The sequence below is a fragment of the Lissotriton vulgaris genome, chromosome 12 (genome assembly GCF_964263255.1).
Source record: "Lissotriton vulgaris chromosome 12, aLisVul1.2, whole genome shotgun sequence".
Lineage (NCBI taxonomy): Eukaryota > Metazoa > Chordata > Amphibia > Caudata > Salamandridae > Lissotriton > Lissotriton vulgaris.
This window is the reverse complement of record NC_141700.1, coordinates 88,347,704-88,372,945: the sequence shown is the minus strand read 5'-3', so window position 1 is coordinate 88,372,945 and position 25,242 is coordinate 88,347,704. Positions and strand designations below refer to the sequence as shown.

Genomic DNA, 25,242 nt, shown 5'->3' with positions numbered 1-25,242 from the left:
TGTGCCCGCGTTGGTGTGTCTGTGGAGTGGGACCGGAGCTCGGGGACTTGCGCGCGCGTGTCGCGCGTCGCTCTCCTTCCGGGAAACAGACTCGTCACCGCGCATGCGCATTGGTGGCTTCTGACGCTCCGTGTGACAGGAGCTTGGAAACGCTACGAGGCGGCGTGTTCTCCTCATTGCCTCTGCCCACTTTGTCTGCCGGAGAGCTCCTCTGACGCCCTTTACCTCTCGGAAGGTTTTGGGCTGCATAATTCTTAGAGGCGGTGCCTAGGGTGTCTATTACACGCAAGCTGGTCCCTCCACCTTTAATTCTGTTTATTTTGGTCGAGTTATTGCTCTGCCTTCTTGGCTTGCGTGGGGCTGTCACCCCCCCCTGTCAGTGTCACTTGATTGTGACCTATTGTTTGCAATTTAATTTGTTGTGGGCTTATAAATTTACTTCGGTATATTTATATTTATATTACTATTCCATTTTTTCTGCCTGTTTTCCTCAGTGGTGTGCAGTGTTTTTTCTGGCACCATGGCAGACTACGTCGACGCTGAGGAATATTTTTATGAGGAGGAGCAGGAGGAATCATTTGAGTATGATTTGGTCGATGCCCTTGACCAGGGCGTTCAACAGTCCGTCAATACTGCCTTGGTCCGTGCCATTGGGCCACTGAAGCGTCATTTGGCTGACTATGCCCAGCAGCAGGGTTGGATTCCGTCCTCTGCTTCCAGGTCTTCCTCTAAGTCGCCCAGTAACCCTCACAGGTCTGACTTTGCACGTTTGGCCAGGTCTTTGTCTGCTCCTGCTCCGGACACTGAGGATACCTCTTCCTCGTCATCTTCTGGTCCTTCTGGTCCCCCTCCGGCAAAGAAGTCCAGGAAGGAGCATTTTGTGGACGCCTCTCCACATCCCCCAATCTTGACTTTTGAACCTACAGACATCATCCACCCTAACTCCAAGGTTTGGTGCCCTGCCCCAGAAGTCGCGGACTATATTCAAGACCATATCCGCAACTCTTTTGATCAGGAGGTGCGTGCTCGGTTACGTTCTGAGTGCCCTCGCCCGGAGTTGGCGGACAAATTGGCTGATACTCCGGAGGTCGATCCCACAATTTTGACTTACCTTAAGAAATTTAATAAGGATCCCAAGAAGGGTATTGACCGCTCTTGGCGCCTGTGCCAGGACAAGTTACTGGATATCCTTGGTCCTTTAACAAAAATTCTGGATCTGGCGTACCAAGCCCAAGGGGAGGCGTCTGGCATTGATCCCGATGTCCTCATTGGCTGGGCCCAACGGGCTATCTGTCTCTTAGGGAACGCAAACTGTGCCCTTTCAACGGAACGTCGGCGTTCCATCTTGATCAAAATGGATCCACGTTTATCAGAGCTGGCTACTTCCGAATCCGGTGCTCTGGCTCAAGGTCTGTTATTTGGTCAGCCGTTTTTGAAAGAGCTGACTAAGTTTGTGGCAACTTTTAGTGGCCTAGACAAGGCGCAATCTTCTTTGCGAAGGGCGTTCCGCCCGGTTTTTGCCAAGGCCGGACGTTCAGGGGGACGTTCGTTCGGCCGAGGTTCTGGTCAACAACGTGGCCAGCAGTCCCATCAGGGTGGAGGCGGACAGCGCCAGCAGCAGTCCTATACCGGATCCAAATCCACCTTCTACCCCTCCCGGAAAGGTCGAGGCCAGGGCAACAAGGGAGGCTACGGTGGTAACCAGGGAGGACGACAGGATTACTCCTCTGCAGGTGAGCCTGATTCCTTTCGACAGTGTTGTTTTGGGGGGAAGGATTCAGTGTTTTCTAGAGAATTGGCGCTCGATCTCCAGCGATGCATGGATATTGCAAACAGTGCAGGGCTATCACATCGAGTTCTACCACCCTCCTCTTCAGGGTCCCGTCCCTTCTCCCCTTGTTTTTTCCCAACGAGATCGCGAGGTGATCTCCAAGGAAATCGATTCCCTTCTTCTCAAAGGGGCCATTGTGCGCACGAACCTCCATCCACAGGGGTTCGTCAGCAATGTGTTTCTGGTGGAGAAGAAGGGGGGAGGGTCTCGCCTTGTACTCAACCTCAAAGAATTCAACAACGGGGTGGTATATCGTCACTTCAAGATGGAGGGCATCCATCTTCTCAGGGATCTTCTTCGCAAGGGCGACTGGATGGTTCGCCTGGATTTGAAGGACGCCTACTTGTCCATTCCCATCTTTCCGCCTCATCGCCGTTTTCTGCAATTCCAATGGCTGGGGACCTGGTTCGAGTACACGGAACTCCCGTTCGGTCTCTCGTCCGCCCCATGGTGCTTCACGAAGCTCCTGCGACCCGTCATGGAATCGTTGCGTGCGCGGGGGGTGAGACTTATAGTGTATCTGGACGACATTCTTTTGATGGCCCAGTGTCCTCTGCAACTGCGCTCCCATTTGTCTTGGACAGTCGATCTACTTCAATCTCTCGGATTTCTAGTGAATCCGCAGAAGTCTCATTTACTTCCCACTCAATCGATAGAGTTTCTGGGTTTCCTTGTGGATTCAGTCTCTTGCCAACTTCTTTTACCTGCCCAGAAAGTCAGGTCTATCAAGAGGGAGTTGAAGTCTCTGTTGTCTGCTCCGAACGTATCGTTGCGGTCGATCGCTCGGATTGTCGGGCTGTTGGCTTCTTCCATTCAGGCGATATTTCCGGGTCCTCTGCATTATCGGGCCTTGCAGCGCCTCAAAATCAGACACTTGCAGAAGGGTCTTCGGTATTCCGACCTGGTTCCTCTATCCCAAGATGCGAAGTCGGAAATGATGTGGTGGCTCCATCACATGGAAGCTTGGAACGGGAAGGCTCTGTTCGGCTCGACTCCGGATCTGGTTTTGGAATCGGATGCGAGTCTTTGGGGCTGGGGAGCCCGTTGCGGAGACTTGACGACGGGCGGCCGTTGGTCTCAGGACGAGTTAGCTCTTCATATCAACTGCCTGGAGCTTCTGGCGGGATCGTTTGCGATTCGCAGTTTAGCTCCACAAGCCACCAGCTGTTGCATTTTGCTTCGCATGGACAACATCTCGGCGGTGCGATATGTGAACAAGTTGGGGGGAACTCGGTCGAAGTTGTTAGCGGAAATTGCAAAGGACTTCTGGCATTTCTGCCTACAGAGGAAGATCACTCTTATTGCAGAATATCTTCCAGGTCGCCAAAATCAAGTGGCCGACTGGAACTCTCGCCATCTACGGGACTTCAGCGACTGGCGTCTTCATCCTCGGGTCTTTCGCTCCCTGTCTCGCCTTTGGGGTCGCCCCTGGATCGATCTCTTCACCTCTCGCCTCAATGCTCGGCTACCCAGGTTTTACAGCTGGCGCCCGGATCCGGAGGCCATCGCCACGGATGCCTTTCTCCAGACTTGGCCTCCTCAGCTTTGCTATGCCTTTCCCCCGTTCGCGATGATCCCGCGAGTCTTGGCCAGGACGAAACAGTTTCTGTCGGAGATTGTTCTGATCACTCCTCTTTGGAGAGCTCAAGCTTGGTTTCCGGACCTTCTGGAAATGAGTTGCTCGACACCATTTCTGCTTCCAGCGAGGTGGAACTTGCTGTTGGATCCTCTGCTCCACCCGCATCCCCTAGTCTTGTCGGGCCAGCTCCGTCTTGTAGCGTGGCGTCTCTCGGGGAACGCTGGAAAGTCCCTGGCTTATCTGGAGACGCTGAGAGATTTATCAGTGAAGCTTGGGCCCCCAACATGCGCAAACGTTATGCGTCAGCTTGGCGTAGGTGGTGTGATTGGTGTTCTGAACGGAATCTGGATCCCACTTCTGCAGATGTCTCTCTAGTGGTTAATTTTCTTGCTTCCATCGCTTCTGCTGGTTCTGCTTACAGGACCGTCAATTCTTTCCGTTCCGCTCTCTCTGCGGGCCATGATTTGGTCGACGGAAAGCCTGTTGGGGAACATCCTCTCATCTCTGCATTGTTACGTGGTGTGCGGATGGCTAAACCGCCATGTCCGAAATATGTTGCTCTATGGGATGTCTCCATTGTGTTGCGTTTTCTAGAGGCTTGGCCTCCCAACGCTTCTCTGTCTCGTAAGCAATTGTCTGCGAAATTGACAATGCTTTTGTGCTTAGTGTCTTGTAAACGTGTTTCGGATGTCCGTGCGTTGGACCTCGCTGGTCGTTCTTTTTCTCCAGAAGGGGTTACGTTTACGGTTTCCAGGCGTACAAAGACTAATCTGTCTACTGTCACTTATCCTGCATTTCCTCACCACCCACAATTGTGTGTGGTACGCTGCATAAAGGATTATGAGGTAAGTACTGCTCCTCTTCGTCAGGATATGTCTGGACAGTTATTGATTGCTTTGTTAAAACCTTTTAAGCCTGTGGCGTCAGCTACTCTTGCTCGATGGGTACGCTGGCTTATGTCTGAAGCAGGAATTGATACCTCCATCTTTGGGGCTCATTCCGCGAGGGGTGCCATGGCCTCTAAGGCTTTTCGAGTTGGTGTAAGTTTGCATGACATTGTAAAAACAGCTGATTGGTCTTCTGATACAGTGTTTAAGACATTTTACTTCAAACCCATTGTTGATATTGCATCTGTTGTGGTGGAACAGCTTTGAACAAGCATAATCTGAAGCCTCCTGTCCTACCATAGAATGAAAAATTTGCAAACATTTGTGACAAGAATTTTCAATTCTATTAAGGACACGGAGGCGAGGATTATCCCACCCATTGGTATTCTACTGCATTGTTTATGTGCATCTTGGCTTTACTATGAACTGCATTGTTTTGCATTGCTATTTTTTCCCCACCCTATGTGATGCGACCTTCAAAGGTTTTTTGGGGATGTGTATTACGGCTCTGTTTTTCTTTCAGGTTCGGACCAGAAGTGATTTGTCAACTTGGTCTTTCCGGCACCGTTTTCCACGCCTTGGATCCTGGATTTGCTGTGTTTCCTGATGCACCTTTGGCGCTTTTGGGATGGTTGCCTGTTTTCCTGTTGGATTTCTTTGCGGTTCAGCCTTCGGACTTTCTTTTCTGGATGGTTGGCGGTACTTTTCTTCAAATGACTTTAGACTGTTATGGTTCCTGGACAAAGAAAGAGGAAGTGTTGTCCTCTATGGTTCCTTATATAGCATGTACTCTCTATGGTTGGCCTAAGGGCTCATGGGAGTTGTAGTTTTTTCGTTTCTTTACTGTGTTTTTATTGGCTGCTGTTAGTAGTAAAGAAATAGAGAAAGCATAATCCTCGCCTCCGTGTCCTTAATAGAATTGAAATTTCTTGTCACAAATGTTTGCAAATTTTTAATTCTGACCCCTAAGGAAACTGGGTTTAAGCAGAGGTGAGCAATTCCGACCACATCGTTATCAGAGCCAGCAGGTTAGTGTGTGGATCGAAATGAAAACAGTGATGCTTTCACGCCTTTACTTGCTTCTTTTATTGTAAAAAGTAACACACAGTTCTATGATGGCCATGGCGTAGCTCTCCTCTTCAGTCCGATTTTTGTTTCACTCATTTTCTTCCTGCTGAAAGTCCTTGCAGGTAATAAACAGTAACAACAGACATGCACTGTTAACTCGTCAGCCTGATCTGTTTATACTTGGGAAACGACTGATGTGCTAATATGTCCTGGCACGCAAGCGTTGGCACTTAGCAATATAAAACAATTTCTAATTTTATTTAACCAAATTGTGATCACTGAGCCTTTTTGTAAAATTTGGAAAAGCAGCTTAAATTATAATTTAAAATATACTGTAGGATTTGTGTTTTTATTTTTTTAATTAACCATGTATTCTTCCAAATAACCATATGGTAAATCAGCTTGTTTTCCGGCATTGCGCTCGTTCTCCTTGTGTCCAAGCACCATTTCAAGATGTCCGCCCTATTAACGCAAGTCCTTTCTCGCTTCCGGTTGGACTAAGGATTGCTAGAAGGCGGGAGAACTAGAGCAGGATTCGATGAGAACCATGCATTTACAAGTTATGTTGTATTAGCTGTTACGATAACCGAGGTGCTTCATATTTGAAGCGCACGCTAAACATGAATTGTCGCGTGCGTTGTTATTCGCTCTAACTTCTTGCTATTCTCTGATCGCTCCCTGTGTTCACCTCCTCTGGCCGATGGCCGGGTTGGTGGTGCCTGAGGGCGCTGGCACTCAGCCCCTCCCGGAGGAACCCCCACCTGCAGCCGGCCGCCAGGTCCGACTGCCCATGTCCCGAGTCAAGACCCTGATGAAGGCCGATCCGGATGTGACTCTGGCTAGCCAGGAGGCCGTGCTGCTGACCGCCCGGGCCACGGTGAGGGCGAGAATGGGTTCAGCCCACTGAGGAATAGATGGGGCTGGGAGTGTTTTAAATGGTCAAGTCGTGCCCAGTACTGAGTACCTGCACGTCTTTCATTGGAAAAGTAGAGCAGCCACTTTACAGTATTGAAGCAGTACTTTTAATGGTAGGGTACCAGCAGTTTTCAGTAACTCCCCGGTACTCCAGCTACTAAGTACCTTACCCACTACTATTTTTCCATTTAATGCACTGGTTATGAGCAACCTAGAGGGTTTAAGTACAACTGCTCAACCAGTATTCCCATATTTGAACTGTGTAACCCTCCTATTATTGATATTTACCATTCTTAAACGGGGCACGTATCACAAAGTCCACTAGGATCACCCCATTGCAAACGTGCATCACCCCCCTAAAATGGTGTATCCTATGTTAATGAGATCACCCTCTTAAATATCAGGCATCATCTCTATTCACAAGATATTTGGTTGCCAGGCATGGAACCAGTAGTGCTTTAAATTAGTGGTGTGAGGATTTCACATACTTTACTTTCTTGAATGTTTTGCAAAATTACGCAAAATGCAAATCTGTCATTTTGCTCAATGTTTTACTGCAAAATGTCTCATTGTGTCAATTTTTGGCGTGAAGGCACATTTAAACAAAGCAGCACAAACAACAACCATTAACTGTTTGTTCAGTGCAATGGCGTGTAATATAACAATGTAGCGTAATGATTAAATGTTGGGAATTTCCTGAAAAAAGCGTAATGAAAAATTCTATAAATTACTGTAGTGTAATCAGTTTGAACCATTTGATTAGCCTATGTTGGACATTTATAGCTGTTGGCATGAATGGACGTTTTGATGCGATCAGTATGATTTCAAAGGCTAATGAACCCATAGCTGACTGATCAAGACGTCTGTTTTTGAACTGTATAACTGTTGATGATTTTTTTTATGTAATTTTTTTTTCTTGCACTAGAAAATGTCCAATATTGCATTATTAACAAAGGAAACCTGGTCAAAGGTGGCACTGTGGAAGGGCTGGTTTCCTGCGATCTTTTATATTTTGAGGAGTTCATTTAATTTGCACAGGGAAGTTTTGTTTTTAATTTAAGCAAAAGGAACATATGATGGACGGAATGCTGAGCAATGCAAACATTCACCCCCCCAGTCACAAAGATCTGGGTTTAATCCATCGTTCTTTTGCTCAACATGCAACCCCAGTTTGGACCCAGCCATATGCAAATCAGCCTTGAACCTGTTTCTCATGGAAACAGTCCAGCCCGTACTGCCGTGCCAGGTCGCCCCTGGAGTCAAGCTACCCTGGCTGATGCCCGAAACCGGTCCCAGGATGCTTGATCCAGTCCAGGGAGGGGAACAGATTAAGACTGATTTGCATATGGCTGAGTCTGAACTGGAATGGTATGGGGAGCAAAAACACAATGGATTTAGGCCCAGATATCTGTACTGGGGTGAATGTTTGACATTGTGCAACATTCTGCCATCAGTTTTTCTTTTTGCATTTGTCACCCCGACTTGGACGGGTATGCCCGGACGTGGGGCCTGTGCTCTCCATGCCTCTGGAGTCAAGCTATCCTGGCTGATGAGGGGTGAAACCCCGAAACCGGTCCTAGGATGCTTGTTTCCAGTCCAGGGAGGACCTGGCCTGGCAGTTCGGACTGGACTGTTGCCATGGGGGAACAGTCAACACTGGTTTGCTTATGGCAGGGTCTGAACTAGACAGCATGGGGAGCAAAAAAACTATGGATTTAGGCCCAGGTTTTTGTAGGTGGTGAATGTTTGACATTGTGCAGCATTCTGTCCATCAGTTGTTCTTTTTGTTTTTAATTTAAAAGATAACATACCCAAGCTCCTAGCTGGTAATTGGTCCTATATAATATTGGAGAACATTTTTCAATAAAACAACAAAGATGTATCACGAGCAATACTAATGGCTAAGGTGGAAAAGGATGGTGTGTTGATTGTTGAGTGCACAGTGTTATTAGACAGTTGCAGTCAATTACAGGCAGGGAAGGATGTGGCTAATGAAGCAGAGGAGTTAATGGATCACGTGGAGGAAAACAGTGTTGTTGACAGATGAGACGCAAAGTCGTTTTTTTTATAAGGCTAGATTTCACAGAGCATTAGATTGCAGTTGTGAAGGAAATTGTATTGGAAATGGTGACAGTTGAACTGTAGGTTATAACAAAAATAAGGAGCAGAATATGTGGGAGGCATAAAATGATGGCAGAAGGTGAGAAGTAGTGTCCATGGATGATGTAAGAAGCAGTGGGTATTTGTTGCTAACTTATAGTTTTTAGAGTGCTCTTCTACCCGAGCACCCATTGCCACAATTGCAAAGTGGATATTAAATACATATATTACCTAAATGGATGTTTCAATGCTTCTGTGCTATCTGTAATGTAATTGGGTTGTGCTCAAGAAGGATGGTGTTTAGAGGTGATGCCAAAAAGAGTTAGCTGCCACTGAGAAAGCCCTCTCTTTAGTCTTCATCTGTTTCACTTATGGAATTTGAAAAAGGCTTCGATCATGAGATCCTTATTGCTATTTGAAACAGTACCCGTTAAATCGATAAAGGCTTTTTCCTTCCAATGTGCAGACTTATGTGCACACATGGATGTAAATAACACCCTCTGCTTGAAGGGAACTAATGCTTCGAAACAAGTGTGAAAGTGATATTGTTACATTTTGATAAATCATTGATCGTGGTGGCTACATTTTGCACTAATCATAATTGGTGGAGCAGAAGTTAAGATAAATCAAAACAGACCGCATTTCATTAGTCCAGGCCTGATAGGCAAATCCTTAAATTATCTGAAATGTATATGAAAAGGATTTGGAAGGGGGTTGTTATTTCGAAGGAGAGGTTGATGTAATCGGATGATAAGGTGATTGAGGAGGTATTTGACAGACATTTTTCCGAAGGATAGGGAGGGTTGCCTACGATGACCGGGGGTGGTGGTAATTTAGACAGTTGGTGGTGGATGGGCAGAGGCAGTTGAGAGAATGTAGTGGAGATGATTGGAATATGGAGGGATGCTGTGGCCCTTTAAATCTATCATTCGGAGCCTACCATGAGTTGAATGTAAAATACTAATGGATCACGGGAGCATCTTTAATATGGGATGTTGCTTCAAACTCCAAACATCTTGAAAGACTGTATGTTTTATGTGTCTGTAGCAAAAAAAGTTGTGAGAAACTGCTTGAGACAAATTTCACTAGATGCAATTCATAAGGTGCTTGACTTTGAAAAACTGATTGTGATTATAATTTGTTGCCAATTTTGTTTCTCAAAATGTATTGATCTTTATCTCCGTGTCAGGAGTTATTTGTGGAAACTATTGCGAAAGATGCCTATATATATGCTCAACGAGGAAAGAGGAAAACTCTTCAGAGAAAAGACCTGGGTATGTGTAGAATGTTATTTTATATATACATCAACTATTGTCAGAATCCTTATTTCTCTGTGTATTTCAAGCGCCAACAAAATGTTTTTTTTAAACATTTGTAACGTTAAACGATCTGAAAGACAACTTAAACTCTTTGACCCTCTTCTACTAAGATTGTCTGCTCTCATAGTTATCCTTTGAGAATCTCGAGATTTTTATAATCGTGAGATTTTCACTCTTCTCTGAAAATCCTATACATGGAGAGGACATCGCCAAGTGCCAAGGTCTCCTTTAACAGTACCAAAGAAGACTCCGCTACTCATAAATGATTATCTTTCAGAAATCAATAATGATGGAGGGTAATGCATTTTAAAAATGTAAAGATGCAGCAGTGAAATGTAAATGTTGCCAGATTGTGATATTAACTAATTCTCACACATGGATATTGTGGGGAAACGTAGACATGAGACATGAGTAAAGAGTAACTTTACTGTATGTCTCCCTGGTTATAGTTAGGAAAACCATTTTTCAATGGTTGTTAATCTGGGTAAAATCCTGAAGCTTTGCTCACTCAGAATCTCTATAATTGGTTGTTTTTGCTCCTCTTGAGTTAATTGTCGGTGTCTAACCAGTAAGCTACCATAGAAATTCCAAACTTGCAGTTATTCATAAGCTGTTGGAGGAGATTGTTTAGAAGTACTTCAAGGCACATGTCCAAGAATCAGTAAAAGTTTAGGATTCCGGTTGGCAAAGAATCTATAGTGGTTGACGTCAAGATATGTGAGAGAACCATTTCTCCTTGTATCACTGGATATTCTGACCACCGCCAATGTGGATAATTGCAGCTTCTTCCTAGGTCTTGTCTTTTGTAAAACTGGAGGTCACTGACAACTCTCCCAAAGACTGGATACATTAATTTATAACAGGAAAAAGACGTAATTTGATCAGTGTCAGTTTTTTTTCTGTCCGATGAACCTGGCGTTGGTCCTGAGGGTTTGTATTATCGCCATCAGATTTTAATTTCTATCTGTGGCTTGCTGGTTTGTTAAATCAAGTTAGCCAGGTTTCCAAATGATTGTGGGTGACAACTCAATAACGAAGGGACTAGATAACAAAATGTTTTCTGTCTGCGAGGGATTTGGGCATGGGGTATTGTATCCTCAAACATACCTCTAAAGGGGGATGGCATTTTGAGTTATGGATGTGGAAAATCTCGCAAATTAACTGTGCTAATGTGGCCATTGTTTTTGTGGAGTGCCCTCGATGCTTAAAGCATCTTAGCTGTTTTTAGTGAATTTGACTTATTGCCAAATTGACACATCTGGTCACAGATGCAACTTTAAACTCCTGCAACTCAAAAATATCTTGGTGTTTCTTGTCCTCTGTGTAAGATTCTCTGTGATTTGGACTATCCTCTTTACTAGGTTTAATGATCATAAATTGGTTTACGATGGTTGCCATCCTCTGACAGTTTTGTGAAACACAGAAAATCGTATAGTATTGAACTTGGGGATCAGTATCGGGGTTTCCCTAAAACTGGTTAAGTGCATTAGCTTCTTGTGTGACGGAGGGTACAATTAAAAGTCTTAGTAATGCTCTGCAAGCCAGTAAAGAACTACACTGCCTGAGGCAGATTTTACATAGACAACAGTAAAGCTGCAGGATTAGATTAGCAGTGACCTCCTGGATTGGCTCTCTTCAATTAAAGAATACGCGGGTGGGTAGGATTTTCCAAAGATTTTTGGAAACCAGACATTGGAAAAACATGTCATTAGAACCCATGGAAGATCCAGACTTGGGACAATTCTATGAATCCCGGAAGACTCACTTGTTTGAGTTTGTTTCAGTCTACTGGCTTCTAAAGACTTTTGATAGGTTACCACTGAAACTCACACATCACGACATCAATCTCCATGCTAGAGCCCAACTCAGAGAAAAATTGCAGGTTTATGATTTCTGGAATGTAAATCACAACTGATTTGAAAACAGTTCCTGATCTAACTACATTTTCATAATTCCTTATTCAATTGGTGTTTGGAAAACTACAAAAATCATAACTTTCAGATAATGTGTGGTCAAAGGATTTTACAACAATTCCTGTTAACCCTGTATTGAAGTAAAGTCCCAGAAAAATAACGGAACAATGCATGTTTATGCAATTCAACGGTAACCTCTCCCAAAATATGAGAAGGGAAACCTTGTTTGAACAGGACAGGCAAGCTAATTCTGCACACCTGCAAGGAAAAGGAGCTATTAACTTTAGTCATATGAGACTTTTCCAGTGCTGGATTTCTTTAAATGTAGAGATTTGAAAACAAACTGTATGGATTTCTGTTGACAAAATTCCAGTTTGTTGCATGTTGTTTCCCAGCTCGGCTGTTAATCCCTCTTTTCACAAGATTTTTTTTAGAACTGCATAACGGGGTGCTTTTTAAATACCATTTTACTCATTTTTAACTATAGTCATGTAGCTATCCTGTTATAATTGAAAAACTGATAGACATGAATCTATGGTGATAACGTAATGATTACATTTATTTTTGACAGACAGATATCTATTTTTGTTACACAGTGATTCCTGATAATTGTTATACATACCAATTTCTTTTAACTGAAATTATTCAATGTGTTATTTTGCCTTTTTACAGATAATGCAATAGAGGCGATTGATGAGTTCGCTTTTCTTGAAGGTAATTTGTTTTGTACAACATGTTTAATTTACATTTCTGACTCCAAAGGCCATGTGCATCTCATCCAAATATACTATATTTTTCACAATTATAAAAGAGTATAATCTGTAAAAGAAGGCCACTATCTTTACGTTTCGCCTGCAGATACCTTTAGCTGAATGTTGTTAAAAGTGCTTAAGGTCAGCTTTGCATCAGCCCATTCCTTTTCATTGGTTGGCTTTGACAATCTCATTGTATATAATTTAGTTTACTACAAACAGTGTCTAATGTGAGTATGGTGTGAAATCAAATCATCTATCAAGCTCTCAGACACCCAATATTCCCCTAAGGGAATATCTTTGTTGTGATGTGTATCCATAATGGAACTGTTGCTCGGGTTCGCATACCTTAGTAAACCAGCATTTGCAATGCAATAGGTCTCTCATTAAAGTTTAAGGTATTGGCATTGCTAAATAATGCAACACCAATAGATCAAACTTTAACAATGCAAGACCTATTGTATTGCAAATGCTTGTTTTGGTAGGCACAGGCGATTAAGTGATTTGCCCAGAAACACAGAAGAGTGAAACTCTAACCTACTTCTTCAACACTAAAGTTGGCAGCTCTGGCCATTGCGCCACAACCTCTTGTGCAAGAACTAAAGTATTTTCAATATTATATACAACGAAGCCATAGTTTTATGTATGCATGTAGTATATTTGTTATGCAACTAAACACCTTTGACAAAGCCAATAGTCCTCGCTTGTTGTAGGTGTAATATTACTTGTTGTTTTATTTATGTGGAGGCAATAACAGAAGCAGCACAGGTTTTTAGCATATATATTTTAAGCCACGCCCTTAATTATATCGGTCATGCCCCTTTGAGAGACGCCCCCCCAGTCTTGTCATCCTACTTAACACCTTGACTGCTAGCGGTTTTCCCGCTGTGTGCTGGGATTTCGAAAATCCTGAGTAACATGACGAGCTCAGCTCATCATCAGCATACGAGCGCCGTAGCTGATGACGAGCTGAGCTAGTCTTCAGCATCGAAGGGGTTAAAGCCCTGCACAAGACCGACTGCACTGATCTTTGCTCTAGCACAATGGAGATTACAGAAGAGGGCCATACAAAGGTGTGTGGCCTTCTCCGTAATACAAATACCATGGGAGCAAAATAGCAGCTGCAACCATATATTTAATGCCCGTCCAGCACACTGATGCTAAAACAGTTTCTACAGATACTGCCATGAGAAAAAGACCGTAGAAAGGAGAGACTTGTATTACACACACGCCAACAATAAATACATTGAAAATATCCAGAAAAGTAAAAAGAGCATTTGGGAGGAATAATAATACAATTACAAGTTGAAAAGAAGAACATCTTCGACCTCTTTCACCTCTGCACTAACATGCATCACTAGAGCTGATTAACATACAAAACAAAAATTGATATGCGGAATGCACAATAAATGATTTATTTTAAACTGAACATGCAAAGCAAAAGCTGAAAGGCAATTGTGAGAAAGAAACGCAAGCATCAAATACGGAACACGTGCCCCATCCAATCTCCCACCATCGCTGCAGGGAAGAGGCGTGCAGCTGTGGATGTAAACAGATGTGACGTCACGCAGTCAGAATACCCATTACTGCAACCTAACGAGTACAAGTAATATCGATTTTATTTATACAGTAAATGTTAATACCGGGTTGGGGTTTAGGGATGAGAGGATCGTTTAAAGGAAGGATAGATGACTCTGCTGAGAGAAGGGGAGAGAGTAGAGGAAAGGCGATAGATCTCGTCTTTTTTTTATTTTTATTAAATAGCGTGAACTCTACCCGAAGGTGTCAGAGCAGTGGCGCAGCCAGGCCTTTAGCCGCCTGTGGCGGTCCCAGTGTTTGCTGCCTGTGAAGTACCGAAAAATATTTACCACCACCCAATTAGAGTTATACTTACTACCAGTCCCATCCCCAATTACCAATAACCAGTCAGTTGGCAGTGTAGAAGGTCCAATCGTTTATTATAACTAGGCTGTTCGGAATTCGGTTTAAACCGAATGTAAACGATAATACCCTACCGATTGAAAATAAGGTGACCTGGTTTAAACCGAGTGTCACTGTTTTTTTTACATATTTCGAGTGGCACTGATTTTTTTTTTACATATTTGTTGCTCCGCTTGGCCACTTGAGGGAGCCAAAGGAGCACAAAAAAGAACTATCCTTGAGGAATGTCCTCCCACTGCTGCGGATTTAATCCAGCAGGGTCGCGGGACAGCAGAGAGAAGCCCACACCCCGCATTTGCTGGACAAAGGCAGCAGAGTGTCTCCTGTCGCACCTCTGATGAGAACAGCCCGAGGGGCGAACCAACAAAAGGAGCTTTCACAGCTCATAAAGGGACACGGACTATCCTGGAACTTGCTTTGTGGAAGCAAACAGCGGGGAAACAATGAGTCACCCCCATTAAATTAGGGGCACCCAATTGGTTGGCAACTGCGTACTGAGCAACCCCTGTAAGTGTCAGTTTTATTTGCGCTAGGTTTTGTGGTGTTCCACAGTGGGGTGCTCTGTGGGTAATGTATTCATTGTTAAAGTTGCTAAACTCCCTAATTAGGGTGGGCGCATAATTTGATTGCTTTCCAGCTTTCCTACCAAGAGCAAAGATGAAATACAAGGATGGGGGCGGGAGGGCAGTGTGGGAGGTAACCAGCTTCCAGGGAGGTCAATCCGGCACTCACCTCGAACAATAACAGAGTCACTCCCTCTAAAAAAAAAAAGCACAGGCACACATGTATTACCATACAGATCGTATTTTAATTGATGTCATGATTATTTGTCCCCAAACATCTCTGCCCGCATTGAATATCAAGAGGAGAAGACGACTGCTGGTGCTCCAAGACTCAGCAGATAAATACTGCGAGGGAGCTGTTTCACAGGAAAGGTGGCAGGGCATCGTTCAGTGGTGCATTAATTGACCTGCCTTTGCGTTATTATTATCAATAATAAAATTAACGGAGTTAGTCAGTGAGCAGTAAGGAGGCTGTGTCAGAAGGTCAAGATGCTGGCAGGCAGACCCACAACGCCAATGGAGCTCAAAGGGCTGCAGTCTAAACCCTCCCCCCAGCCCCTGCTTAGAAAACCTCCCGGGCACAGACAGAGCCGCACCCGAGTACTTCACAGGTCTTTGAAAAGACCATTTACATATTATCGGAGTGCTTTACATGAGCGCCAGAGTGCAGGGGGTTAAGACAGACAAGAGAATGACAAACAGCCTCTGCCTTTGTTGCCTTCACATACACGCATGTTTTTAAAAAAAAATTTATTATGCACCTTTACTTTTTTAATGTGGAAATGCAATGTATTTATTGATATTTTAAAAAGTATCATTTTTCATCACATAGTGAAACTGACACGTAAGCTTAAGGGCAAAACTACTTTTAGCTACCGAATCTCCTGGAGAGAAAGGCTTGTCAAGGGCTTACCCGACAATGGATTTATCTGCAGAGACGAGTTTTGAAACCTTCATTTGTAAACCAACCATCATTGTATGCACAAACTTCAAAGGACGCACGTCACCTGAGACCAGGCATTACTTTAAGGAACCTGTAAATTGTAGCCACTGCCTCAGATGCATACTTAAGTACTAAAATGGCAGTAAAGTGAAAGGTGAAATACGAACGCTTCTACACAAAGCAACATATATCTATGATGAATAGCTACATTGTTTGTCAGTCAATTATTTAAATTTCCATTCAAGCTTATCTGGAATATTAATCTAGAGGAGATGTCACCAGTTTGCGATATATTGCAACAACAAAATGGAATTAGATTGTGTGCCCACATATACGCATGTTTTAAGTGCTGACTTACGCTGCTTATGGGACAGTGCTGAGAATAACAAAGAGCAAGGCATGGGTGTATCAGCTGCAGCTCCACAATTCTAGCATTAAACAGAAGAATTCTGCAGCGAGCGCATTAACCCACTGAGTTTTCTTTGAAACATGTCAAGTGCGCCACTGTGTGTGTGTGTTTATTGTGCAGCCCTAACAAGAGAAGTTGCCTTTTCATATGATCATAGGCGTCGTGAGTTCCAGAGCGAGGTCTGAAGTGTAGTGCTGCAAACAACTCCAGGGGTACTGACAGCGCACACAAAACCCGGAGGTATCAGAGCGCTTTACATGAGCGCCAGAGTGCGAAGACAAACAAGAGAATGACAAACAGCCTCTGCCTTTGTTGCCTTCACATACACGCATGTTTTAAGTGCTGACTTACGCTGCTTATGGGACAGTGCTGAGAATAACAAAGAGCAAGGCATGGGTGTATCAGCTGCAGGTCCACAATTCTAGCATTAAACAGAAGAATTCTGCAGCGAGCGCATTAACCCACTGAGTTTTCTTTGACCAGAGATACAACTCACAAGTGATTCCTCTGTCCGAAGCTGCCCTACAGTGGAATGTCGTTCCTGAAGCCTCTCTAAGACCTCTTTCTTCCTGATATTGTTATTGTAATATCTTGTCTGTGAATGGTCTGTGCCATAGGAAGAGAAGGTCTGTGGGGGATCGAAAACGTACATCAGTTCTGTCTTGCTTTTTAATATCCCTGAGGCAGTGTGTGGTCATCTTCTTTTTGAGTTCTCACTACATGGCAAGGTGTTTACCTTCAGTGGGAGTTCTCACTGCATGGCTAGGTGTTGCCCTTCTGTCTGTCCACATGCATTACAGAGATGGATAGAGCAACAACATTCTTCTCAGCCCACTGAGTGAAATTACGGTTGATTGCTTTATTTCGATATGCATATATCATAAAAGCGATACAAAAGATTAAAACAGCATGTCGAAAAAAGTATGACTGTACAATAAGTAGAAAACATTAAAACACATTAGAACATCATAAGTTAGTTAAAAGGAGATTAAATTGATATGGACAGTCTTTTAAGTCTAATCAACCAGGCCCATTTTAAAAACTTGGCAACGGCACAAACAATCGGGGGGGCTGTATTAGTTGATAAAATCCGAAGGGCGACAGAGTGCTGGCGAGTACCCAATTCTCTGCAGATATATTTACATCATTTTGGCTGGAATAGCGTTAATTCGTAACCTGTCAGTCGTGCTATAGTCAAGTGTTGAGTCTGGGTTCTCTTTAACAGAACCTCTACAGAGTGTGGAACTTGTACTGTTAACTGATGTCCTAAAACAATTGAATCGCTCTGTCTTATTGCTAACGCTGTTGCTGCTACGGACTTTAAGCACGCAGGGAGTGCCTGGGCTACTGAATCCAATGTACTTGAAAAATAAGCGCAAGGCTTATGTGAACCTGCTTGGTCTTGAGTGAGGACAGACAATGCTGTACCATCACGTTCTGTAACAAAAAGTGTAAACAGTTTGCTGTAACATGGTGTCGCTAAAACTGGTGCTTGACATAATTCTTTCTTTAATTCCTCAAAGGCTTGTGTATGTTCCTGAGTCCAAGGAAGGACAGTCGAAGTCGCTGCCTCCTGCGTCGTTAACTGTATGAGTCGTTTAGCTAGAAATGCATATTGAGGAATCCATTGTCTGCAGTACGAAGTGAGGCCTATGAAGGCCCGCACTTCCTTTTGTGTCTGGGGTCGTGGCATATTTACAATTAACTGAATGCGATCGGGAGTGAGCTGTCTCCCCACTTTGGACAGCAAGTGACCCAAGTACACAACTTGCTGAACACAGAATTGAAGCTTCGAAGGAGACACCTTGTGTCCCTTGTCTGCCAGAAAATGTAAAACTGTTAGGGATGCTTGTTCACATTCGGGCTCACTTCGTGCGGTGATCAATAGATCATCGACGTATTGCAGTAAAGAAGTGTTAACTGGCATTTGAATACAATCTAGTTGTCTTTTCAGTGCTTGACTATAGATGCTGGTGCTTTCTGTGAATCCTTGAGGTGCGCGGGAAAATTTGAAGCTTCGTCCATTTAAACTGAATCCGAAGAGATATTGGCTCTCTGGATCAATAGGTACACTGAAGAAAGCGTTCTTGAGATCAATTACAGTAAAGAACGTTGCTTCTGAATCAATAGTAGTCAATAGGGAAGAGATATCGGGGACCACAGGGTACTGTGGAACAATGCATTTATTCAGCTCTCTTAGATCAATCACCAGCCGATATACTGGCGGTGCATTGGGATCAGTGCATTTAAGAATTGGAATGATGGGTGAATTACAGATATTGGAGTCGGTCTCTACGACCACTCCTTGGGCTATGAGCTCTTCAATGATTTCCAGTAAAGCCGCTACAGCATCTGGTGGTAACTTGTATTGTCTGATTCGTGGTAGAACAACTCCTGTCTTGAGTGTAACACGGTATGGTGTGATATGCATACAACCTACATCAGTTGGGCCTTTTGCCCACAGGTGATCTGGTACATTTTTTAATCTGACATCAAATTCTCGCAACACATAATGACCCTTGAAATCCCGTAGAAAGAGTCTAAACCCCTCCGGGGAACAGCAGATTATGGCTCCTAGAACCTTCAATGTTTTAATTCCTAACACATTTTCTGGACATGATTTCGTAAGTAACAAGTCTTTAACTCGTGATAATGGACCCACAGCCAAGGGTACTGGTTCTGATACTTCATTTACAATGGGCTGTCCTGAAAAACCAAGGGAAACATTCTGTGAGCCTGAGAGGGGTGCCCCTGGGACTTCATTATGACTGATTGTTGTGCGGCTTGCCCCTGTGTCAATTAAAAACTTTCTGTCTTTTCCCAATACTTGACTGTGTACATAAGGACCTTCTTGATCTACAGGAATTTCAATAAGAGGCAAGCCAAACTCCCTCTCTAGGCTTTTTCATGTGTATCGTTGATACTCAGGGTAAGCAGATTGGGCATACTGGTACATCTGTTGGGAAACTTGTTGAGTCGAGGCAGTGGGCTGTGGTACCGCTACTGTCTGTGCTGTATGAGATGAAGCATGCATAGACTGTGTGTTCTGCATGGGCTGTACGTTCTGTGAAGTCTGTTGCTGAACCTGATCTTGTCTTGGTGGATGCGGTCTCTCTTTAATTTTACCTGTTGCTATGTTATGTTTCAGAACTGGACATTCATGTACGTAGTGACCTGGCTGCTTGCAATAATTGCATGTCCCCTTAACGGGACCTGCGGCGTGACCTGTCTGGGTCGTACCCTTTCTGTTTCCGTCGGTATGGACCGACTGGGCTACTAACATTTTCATTTTCGTGTCTTTCATACGTTTTTGTTCCTGATCTTGTTCTTCTCTAATTCTATTCTGATGGTATTGTAACATTTGTAACATCTGGGATGGCGTATTTGCTTGCCATGTACTCTCAACCTTGTATACACGATTCTTGACTGCTAACAGGGAGTTCTCAACTAACTTGGATACAAAAAGATGCGGGTACGACTCGCTACTTTTTTTTAAGACCACTATTAATAATAAAACATTTCTCGAATCTTGAATAAAAGTCACTAGTATCTTCGTCGAGTTTCTGTTTACATGCTGAGATTGCATCCCAGTCTTCTTTTCTAGTTGTCAATAATCTTGGCAGAACCTGTACTATCAGACCTGGTAATCCTTTATTTTTCTCCCCAAGGCCTACCCCTGGGACGCGTTTGTTCTCTTCATCTTCTATTTCTGCCCATGCAATCTTTTTGTCTCCCACCTCCCATTCTTTTTCCTTTAGTTTCTCGTAGATGCCCGTGGGCAGCAGTACCTTTAACATTTTCATGATATCTTCATATGTGTAATCCCCCATCAGTAACATGTCTTTAAGTTCTCTGTGAAAACCTGCAGGGTCTTTATCATGGCAGGGTACTAATTTCTTCATTTCTAACAGTTCTAACTTAGTCAGTGGCGTGTGTACATACACGCGTTTCAAGGTACGATCTTCACCCATAACTGGATGTACCTCTCGTAAGGTGTTCTGACTTTCAAGACCATGCAGACGCTCTATATGATACATTTTTCTTTCTGGGGGCGGGGCGGGAACATATTCAGAGCTTATGAAAGTGTTATATCTATGTCGTTGTTCTAGAATTATTTGTATTAACTTGGTACTTAAACCTCTCCATCTATCCATGAGTAGTTCTTCTAATCTTTCGTGTAAGGGACCTGGATCAGAATGTTGGTTTCTGTATTTCGTGAGGAGGTGCTGAATCATGTATACACCTGCTAATTTCTGCTCGTCTGGGGAAAGGTTCAAAAATGTCTGCGCTACGGTGTCATCATTATACATATCCGGATTTTCAGCCCACAGTATGGCTGACCGGGCTAGTTCTTGTTCATCCATCGAATTGAGTACATGGTACCCCATTCTCTCTCGTAGTCTTATCAGTCTCCTGGAACTGATGTTCAGAAGAATTCGGGTTTGTTAAGGCAGAGAGTAAAACTCTCTTGCTTTCTGGACGGATACCTTTCCTAAGGTAAGTTCCCTTACCTACATACGCTATAGTGTCTGTAGTCTTTTCTTGTTCTTCAAGTTCTTCTTCCTCCTCGGAGGAAGCCTTTCCTTTCTCTTTTTGGTGTATTTCTATCACTGCTTTTCTAATTTTCTTGTACATACTGGCGATGCAAGTTCCCTTGTCGTGTTTTCCTTCAGATATATTTTGACCCCACTTATTTAGTGCATCTAATTCACTCTGATCTGTCTCAGGCCTGTCTCGTTCTCTTATTGGGCAATTTATGAAAAAACGTAGTATCTGTGCTTGAACGTCAACTTTCTGACGCTCCATGGCATCCTGAATACTGTCAGGGTCTTTCCCAGTCTGAACAAACTCATATATTCTATCTAGGCGCTCCTTCATTCCTGCATAGCACAGCAGGAAATCAGTAGCAGATCTTAACCGTAGTGATGCCATCATCATTATATTGTCTTTACCGGGTACTGGATCATATCTGCAAACTGAAAGCTTTTCTTTGAATATGTCAAGGCGGGGTGACTTGAACGTAAAAGGATTCCGCAAATCCCCGAGCTGTAACTTGCGTATCAATATCGGGGCTTTGAAGACCCCCGGCCGCACCCCCTGAAGCGGAAGCTTGGACATTATTTCTCGGTGGAGTCTGTATCTGAACTTGAATTTGTCTTTAAGTAGGATCAGGTAGAAGTAGTTTCGGTAGATCAACTTTAGGTACGGGAAGTGGTGGAGCTGGTGGAACAGGAGAAGTCTGTTGTGGTACTGGCGGAATATGATCTTGGGGCAGGTTACCACCCCCGTCCCTGTCGTTAGGCAGGGCGCGGACAGGCAGATTGGTGTAAGCGGGTGCTACATCCTCTAGATAGGAATTCAGGAATATGTCTTTAGTGGTCCTATGAGTTACTTTAGTTGGGACCAATGGTGGCGGCAGATTTTTCGGTATTTCTGAAATGGCCTCAGGCGAACCCTCGGCCGCGAGATACATACCGTTTACGACGTTATTTCGTGCGCGGTCTACTTGTTCTGATTTTACTCGGATCCCCTCGGTAACTAACTCGTTTTCTTGGGCCTTGTCTGATTCTTTAAGTCTGTCTTCTCTACGTAGTACTTTTTCAGCACACTTATGTGATTCCTTACGCCAAAACTCTATGGTGTCTTTCTGAGATTGTCTGGCTTTCTTTTTCCATAATGCTTCTTCTACCTTCATAATGCACTCGGCATCCCATGTTCCGGTAACAGGCCATCTGTGTCTTTCGTCTAGATGCTTAGTATAGTCGGCCCATAAATCTAGATACAATATGGCATCTATGCCATGCTTGTGGTACATAAAATTTCCTGGAGTGTCCCTAGGGGGGATAGGAATTACTTCCTCTAGTATCCCTTTCCTAGTTCCTATCTACTTTAATTTGTCGAAAAACGGCATCTTTTTTACTTAATACTGAGTGCTCAATCCTTACTACTTAATACTAAATACAGCTAGTTATACAAGAACACAATAATGCACAAAAACAGTCACACTCATACCACGACATTAATCACAAAAAACATTTCAGACATATATGACTACCCTCTATACCGGATGTACTGCTAAACAGCACAGATACACTGCTAAAACAGTGTAGAAACTTGAAATAACGGATGTACTGCTAAACAGTACAGATACACTGTCTAAAAACAGTGCAGACCGGACTTGTGTACCCAAACCCGTCTAGATACGTCCCAGCAATGGTACTCACCGGGAAGCACGGAAACTGAAGGCCTCGGAAAACTCGACTGGACTGGACTGGACTCGGCACGTGGATACTTCGGAAAACTTCGGAAAACTGGTGGGCCTCTTGACACCTCGGACCTTTCTTCTTTCGGCTAGGCTCTGGTCGGGATCCTCCGCACTCCTCACCGCCTCGTCTGGGTACTGATCGCAGTCTTCGTCACCTCCGTGGGCCAGAGGGAGATGCAGGAAATCCTGCCGGTACGCGTATTTTTCCTTCTAACTGATGGCAGGGGACAGAGCTTGCAACGCACCAACCGGCGCGTGAGGTGGGGGAGGGGTCCCTATTGAAATAGATCTTCCTGGCTGCCACTTTTAGAGATAGTGACAAATTAGGGATCAGTGTTCCGCTTGTGTTTTAACCTCATAAGTGCTGCGCCCAGTCCAACGGCCGACGGCACCACTACCTCGGGAGTGCTGCCGTCAGCCGTTGGACGTTCCAACTGCACCTGCGCAATGGAACGTTCAGCACTGGAGCTGGACGTTCCATAGCTGCTAAGGTGTTAATAGACCTTTGAATAACAAAAAATCCTATTTTTAAGCGTTTGCTTACTGTTTGTCTTTGACCTGGTCTTTCGATGGGGTGTTTTAGTTTATTGCAAGTGTGCTCGATCTTGTGCCACTCTAAGTGTGTTCCTATGATCTACAGAGCAAGGGACCTCCTTTCGCTCCACCTCTGGTTCCCCCTCTTCCTTTGGGTGGAGTTGTACAAGGTACATTCTTGAGGCAAATTTTTGGGGTCAGCTATCGCAAACAACTGGTTCACATTGCATTAGATCCATACACAATGGAGTCACAGATGGTCCAGGTCATTCCTATTCCTGAGACAGGATTTGACCCAGTGCAAGTGATTGAAGGAATGGAGGCTGTGCAATAAACTTTTCCATTAGTTTTTGACTTGCACCAACATTGCAAGCTAGAAGTCGCCAGCCATCCATGGAATTTGTGTGTCACGCCCTCACCCCGTCTTAATCAGCTGGCCCTCATACAGTGAAAGATGTCTGAAATTGTTCCATCGTTCGTTTTGCAAATTACAATTTGAATTTAGTGTATTGCACATTGGGAATTCATCTGTGCCAAGCTTGCCACTTTTAAACATGCAATTTTTGTTGTTACATCTGGCTTTTACCTGCCTCTGAGGCCTACTTTCTAAAAGATATGAGCTCTTGATGACTGATTCTGCTGATCCAGAGCATCTTTCCTATGTTGTTTGCAGAGAGTGCCTAGTTTCTGCAGTTAAGTAAGGTTATTTACGACTGCAAAGTGTCTTGACCTTGTTCATATACAGCGAGTGCTTAATGCAAAGTCCATACATAAAGCAAAAGTATATCGTTTAGGGAAACGTTAAGATTGAATTAAAAACCTATTGGTGTGAGACCGAGTCAGTCGGATATCAGGCTCCTGCCTTGCATGTAACTAACAATTTACCATCCGTCCACATTTTTCAGAATCACTGAAGTGGTCGAGCATTGTCGTTGTTTACCTCACTGGCCATTAAAGAACGTTCTGGCATTGTTTAGTGCAACACAGAGTGCAGGGGGCGAAGACAGACCAGAGAATGGGGAGCCGAGGTGTGAAAGGCCAAAGGGCCAGAGCAACACCAGGCCCCCCTGCCTGGCTCACGTGGGGGGTGGGGGGGCGTGGGGAGAGGAGCTATTGTGTTCTGGTGTCTGTCTAACTGCAGCCGCACCTAAGTACTTCGCAGGTCTGTATACGACCATTTTACTTAACAAGGCTATCTTGTTTTTCACCCCTTCTTAGAGTGGGGAGCTTAGTGCCACCGGACAGAGTCAGTTTTGCACAGTTAAAACTTGCAATGATGTAAGAATTTTATTGAAGGTTGTAAAGCACTTCACTCCTTTGCCCGTACACTGGTTGGATGCATCATGTAGGTTGACGGGAGATAGTAGGCCTAGGGTGACCTGGTTTCAGTGCAATTTGTTAATGGGCGTGAGAACGCCGAGGATGTCATGTATGCACTTTCTGCAAGAGTCTTGGTGGCCAGAGTTGGCAAATTGTGTACTGTCTGTTTTGGCGTTGCCAGTCTCAAGTGCCAATGTCTTGAGGGCCTTTTCACAAATGAAAGTGTACATGGGAAGGAAAGAGAGAGCGCAAATGACCAAAGATTCACTGAAGAAATATTGTATGGTGTACTACAATAAATTTGACTTGTAAAAGTTTATTTGGACCTCATATACACTGTACATAGACTGGCTATATACCATGCACCAATTAAGAAAGCAAGCAATAATAAAAGCAAAGCGTACCATAAACACCGGTAAAACACCATTTCAGTTGTTTTTTATGGCGCGAAAATGAGTAACCACTGAAAAGCACTGTTTTTTCGAGGTATTGAAATCACTGGAAAACACTGAGAAAACACCACCAGAATTTACCAAAAATAGAAACTGAAAACAGGAAAGCCTAATTATAACAAACAAACTCTGCCAGAGGAGCTCCTTGCGACCTAACCCCACGAGGTTCGCCAAGAAGACTGCTGGCACATTTTCAGAACATCACATATATACTGTTACATTTCGAAAACCGTTGCCTAAGATGGAAAAATACAAGTTGGTACAGGTTGGTGCAGGGGGAAAGACCATATATGGGAGACAATGCGCTCTTGGTTTAGCTCATCCTAGATTAGCAAGGGTCGTACAGGTTACTCCCTTCTGCTAACTCCGAGAGAGTCCGTCCCGCACCCCTCTCGGAATGTGTCTATCTGGCCTCCTCCCTCTACCTATAACCTTGACAGGCCTAACGAGC

At 44.0% G+C, this 25,242-nt stretch overlaps 2 protein-coding genes across 3 annotated transcripts in view; both read left to right on the top strand.

Moving 5' to 3' along the window:
* The first annotated feature begins 520 nt into the window (after positions 1-520).
* On the top strand, positions 521-4,837 carry LOC147673437 (uncharacterized). The gene is made up of 2 exons (XM_086945499.1): positions 521-1,733; positions 4,821-4,837. Exons 1-2 carry the CDS (start codon positions 521-523, stop codon positions 4,835-4,837), a joined length of 1,230 nt encoding a protein of 409 aa, XP_086801625.1.
* A 1,021-nt stretch (positions 4,838-5,858) lies between these two features.
* The window catches only part of POLE4 (DNA polymerase epsilon 4, accessory subunit), a 32,777-nt gene continuing 13,393 nt past the window's right edge, over positions 5,859-25,242 (top strand). The window contains exons 1-3 of one of the 2 annotated variants that reach the window (XM_086947302.1): positions 5,859-6,242; positions 9,570-9,654; positions 12,285-12,326. In XM_086947302.1, coding sequence (XP_086803428.1) covers positions 6,066-6,242; positions 9,570-9,654; positions 12,285-12,326 — 304 coding nt within the window. In that variant the 5' untranslated portion in view covers positions 5,859-6,065. The remainder of the gene's footprint in view (positions 6,243-9,569; positions 9,655-12,284; positions 12,327-25,242) is intronic. The other variant, XM_086947303.1, reaches the window with a different exon arrangement.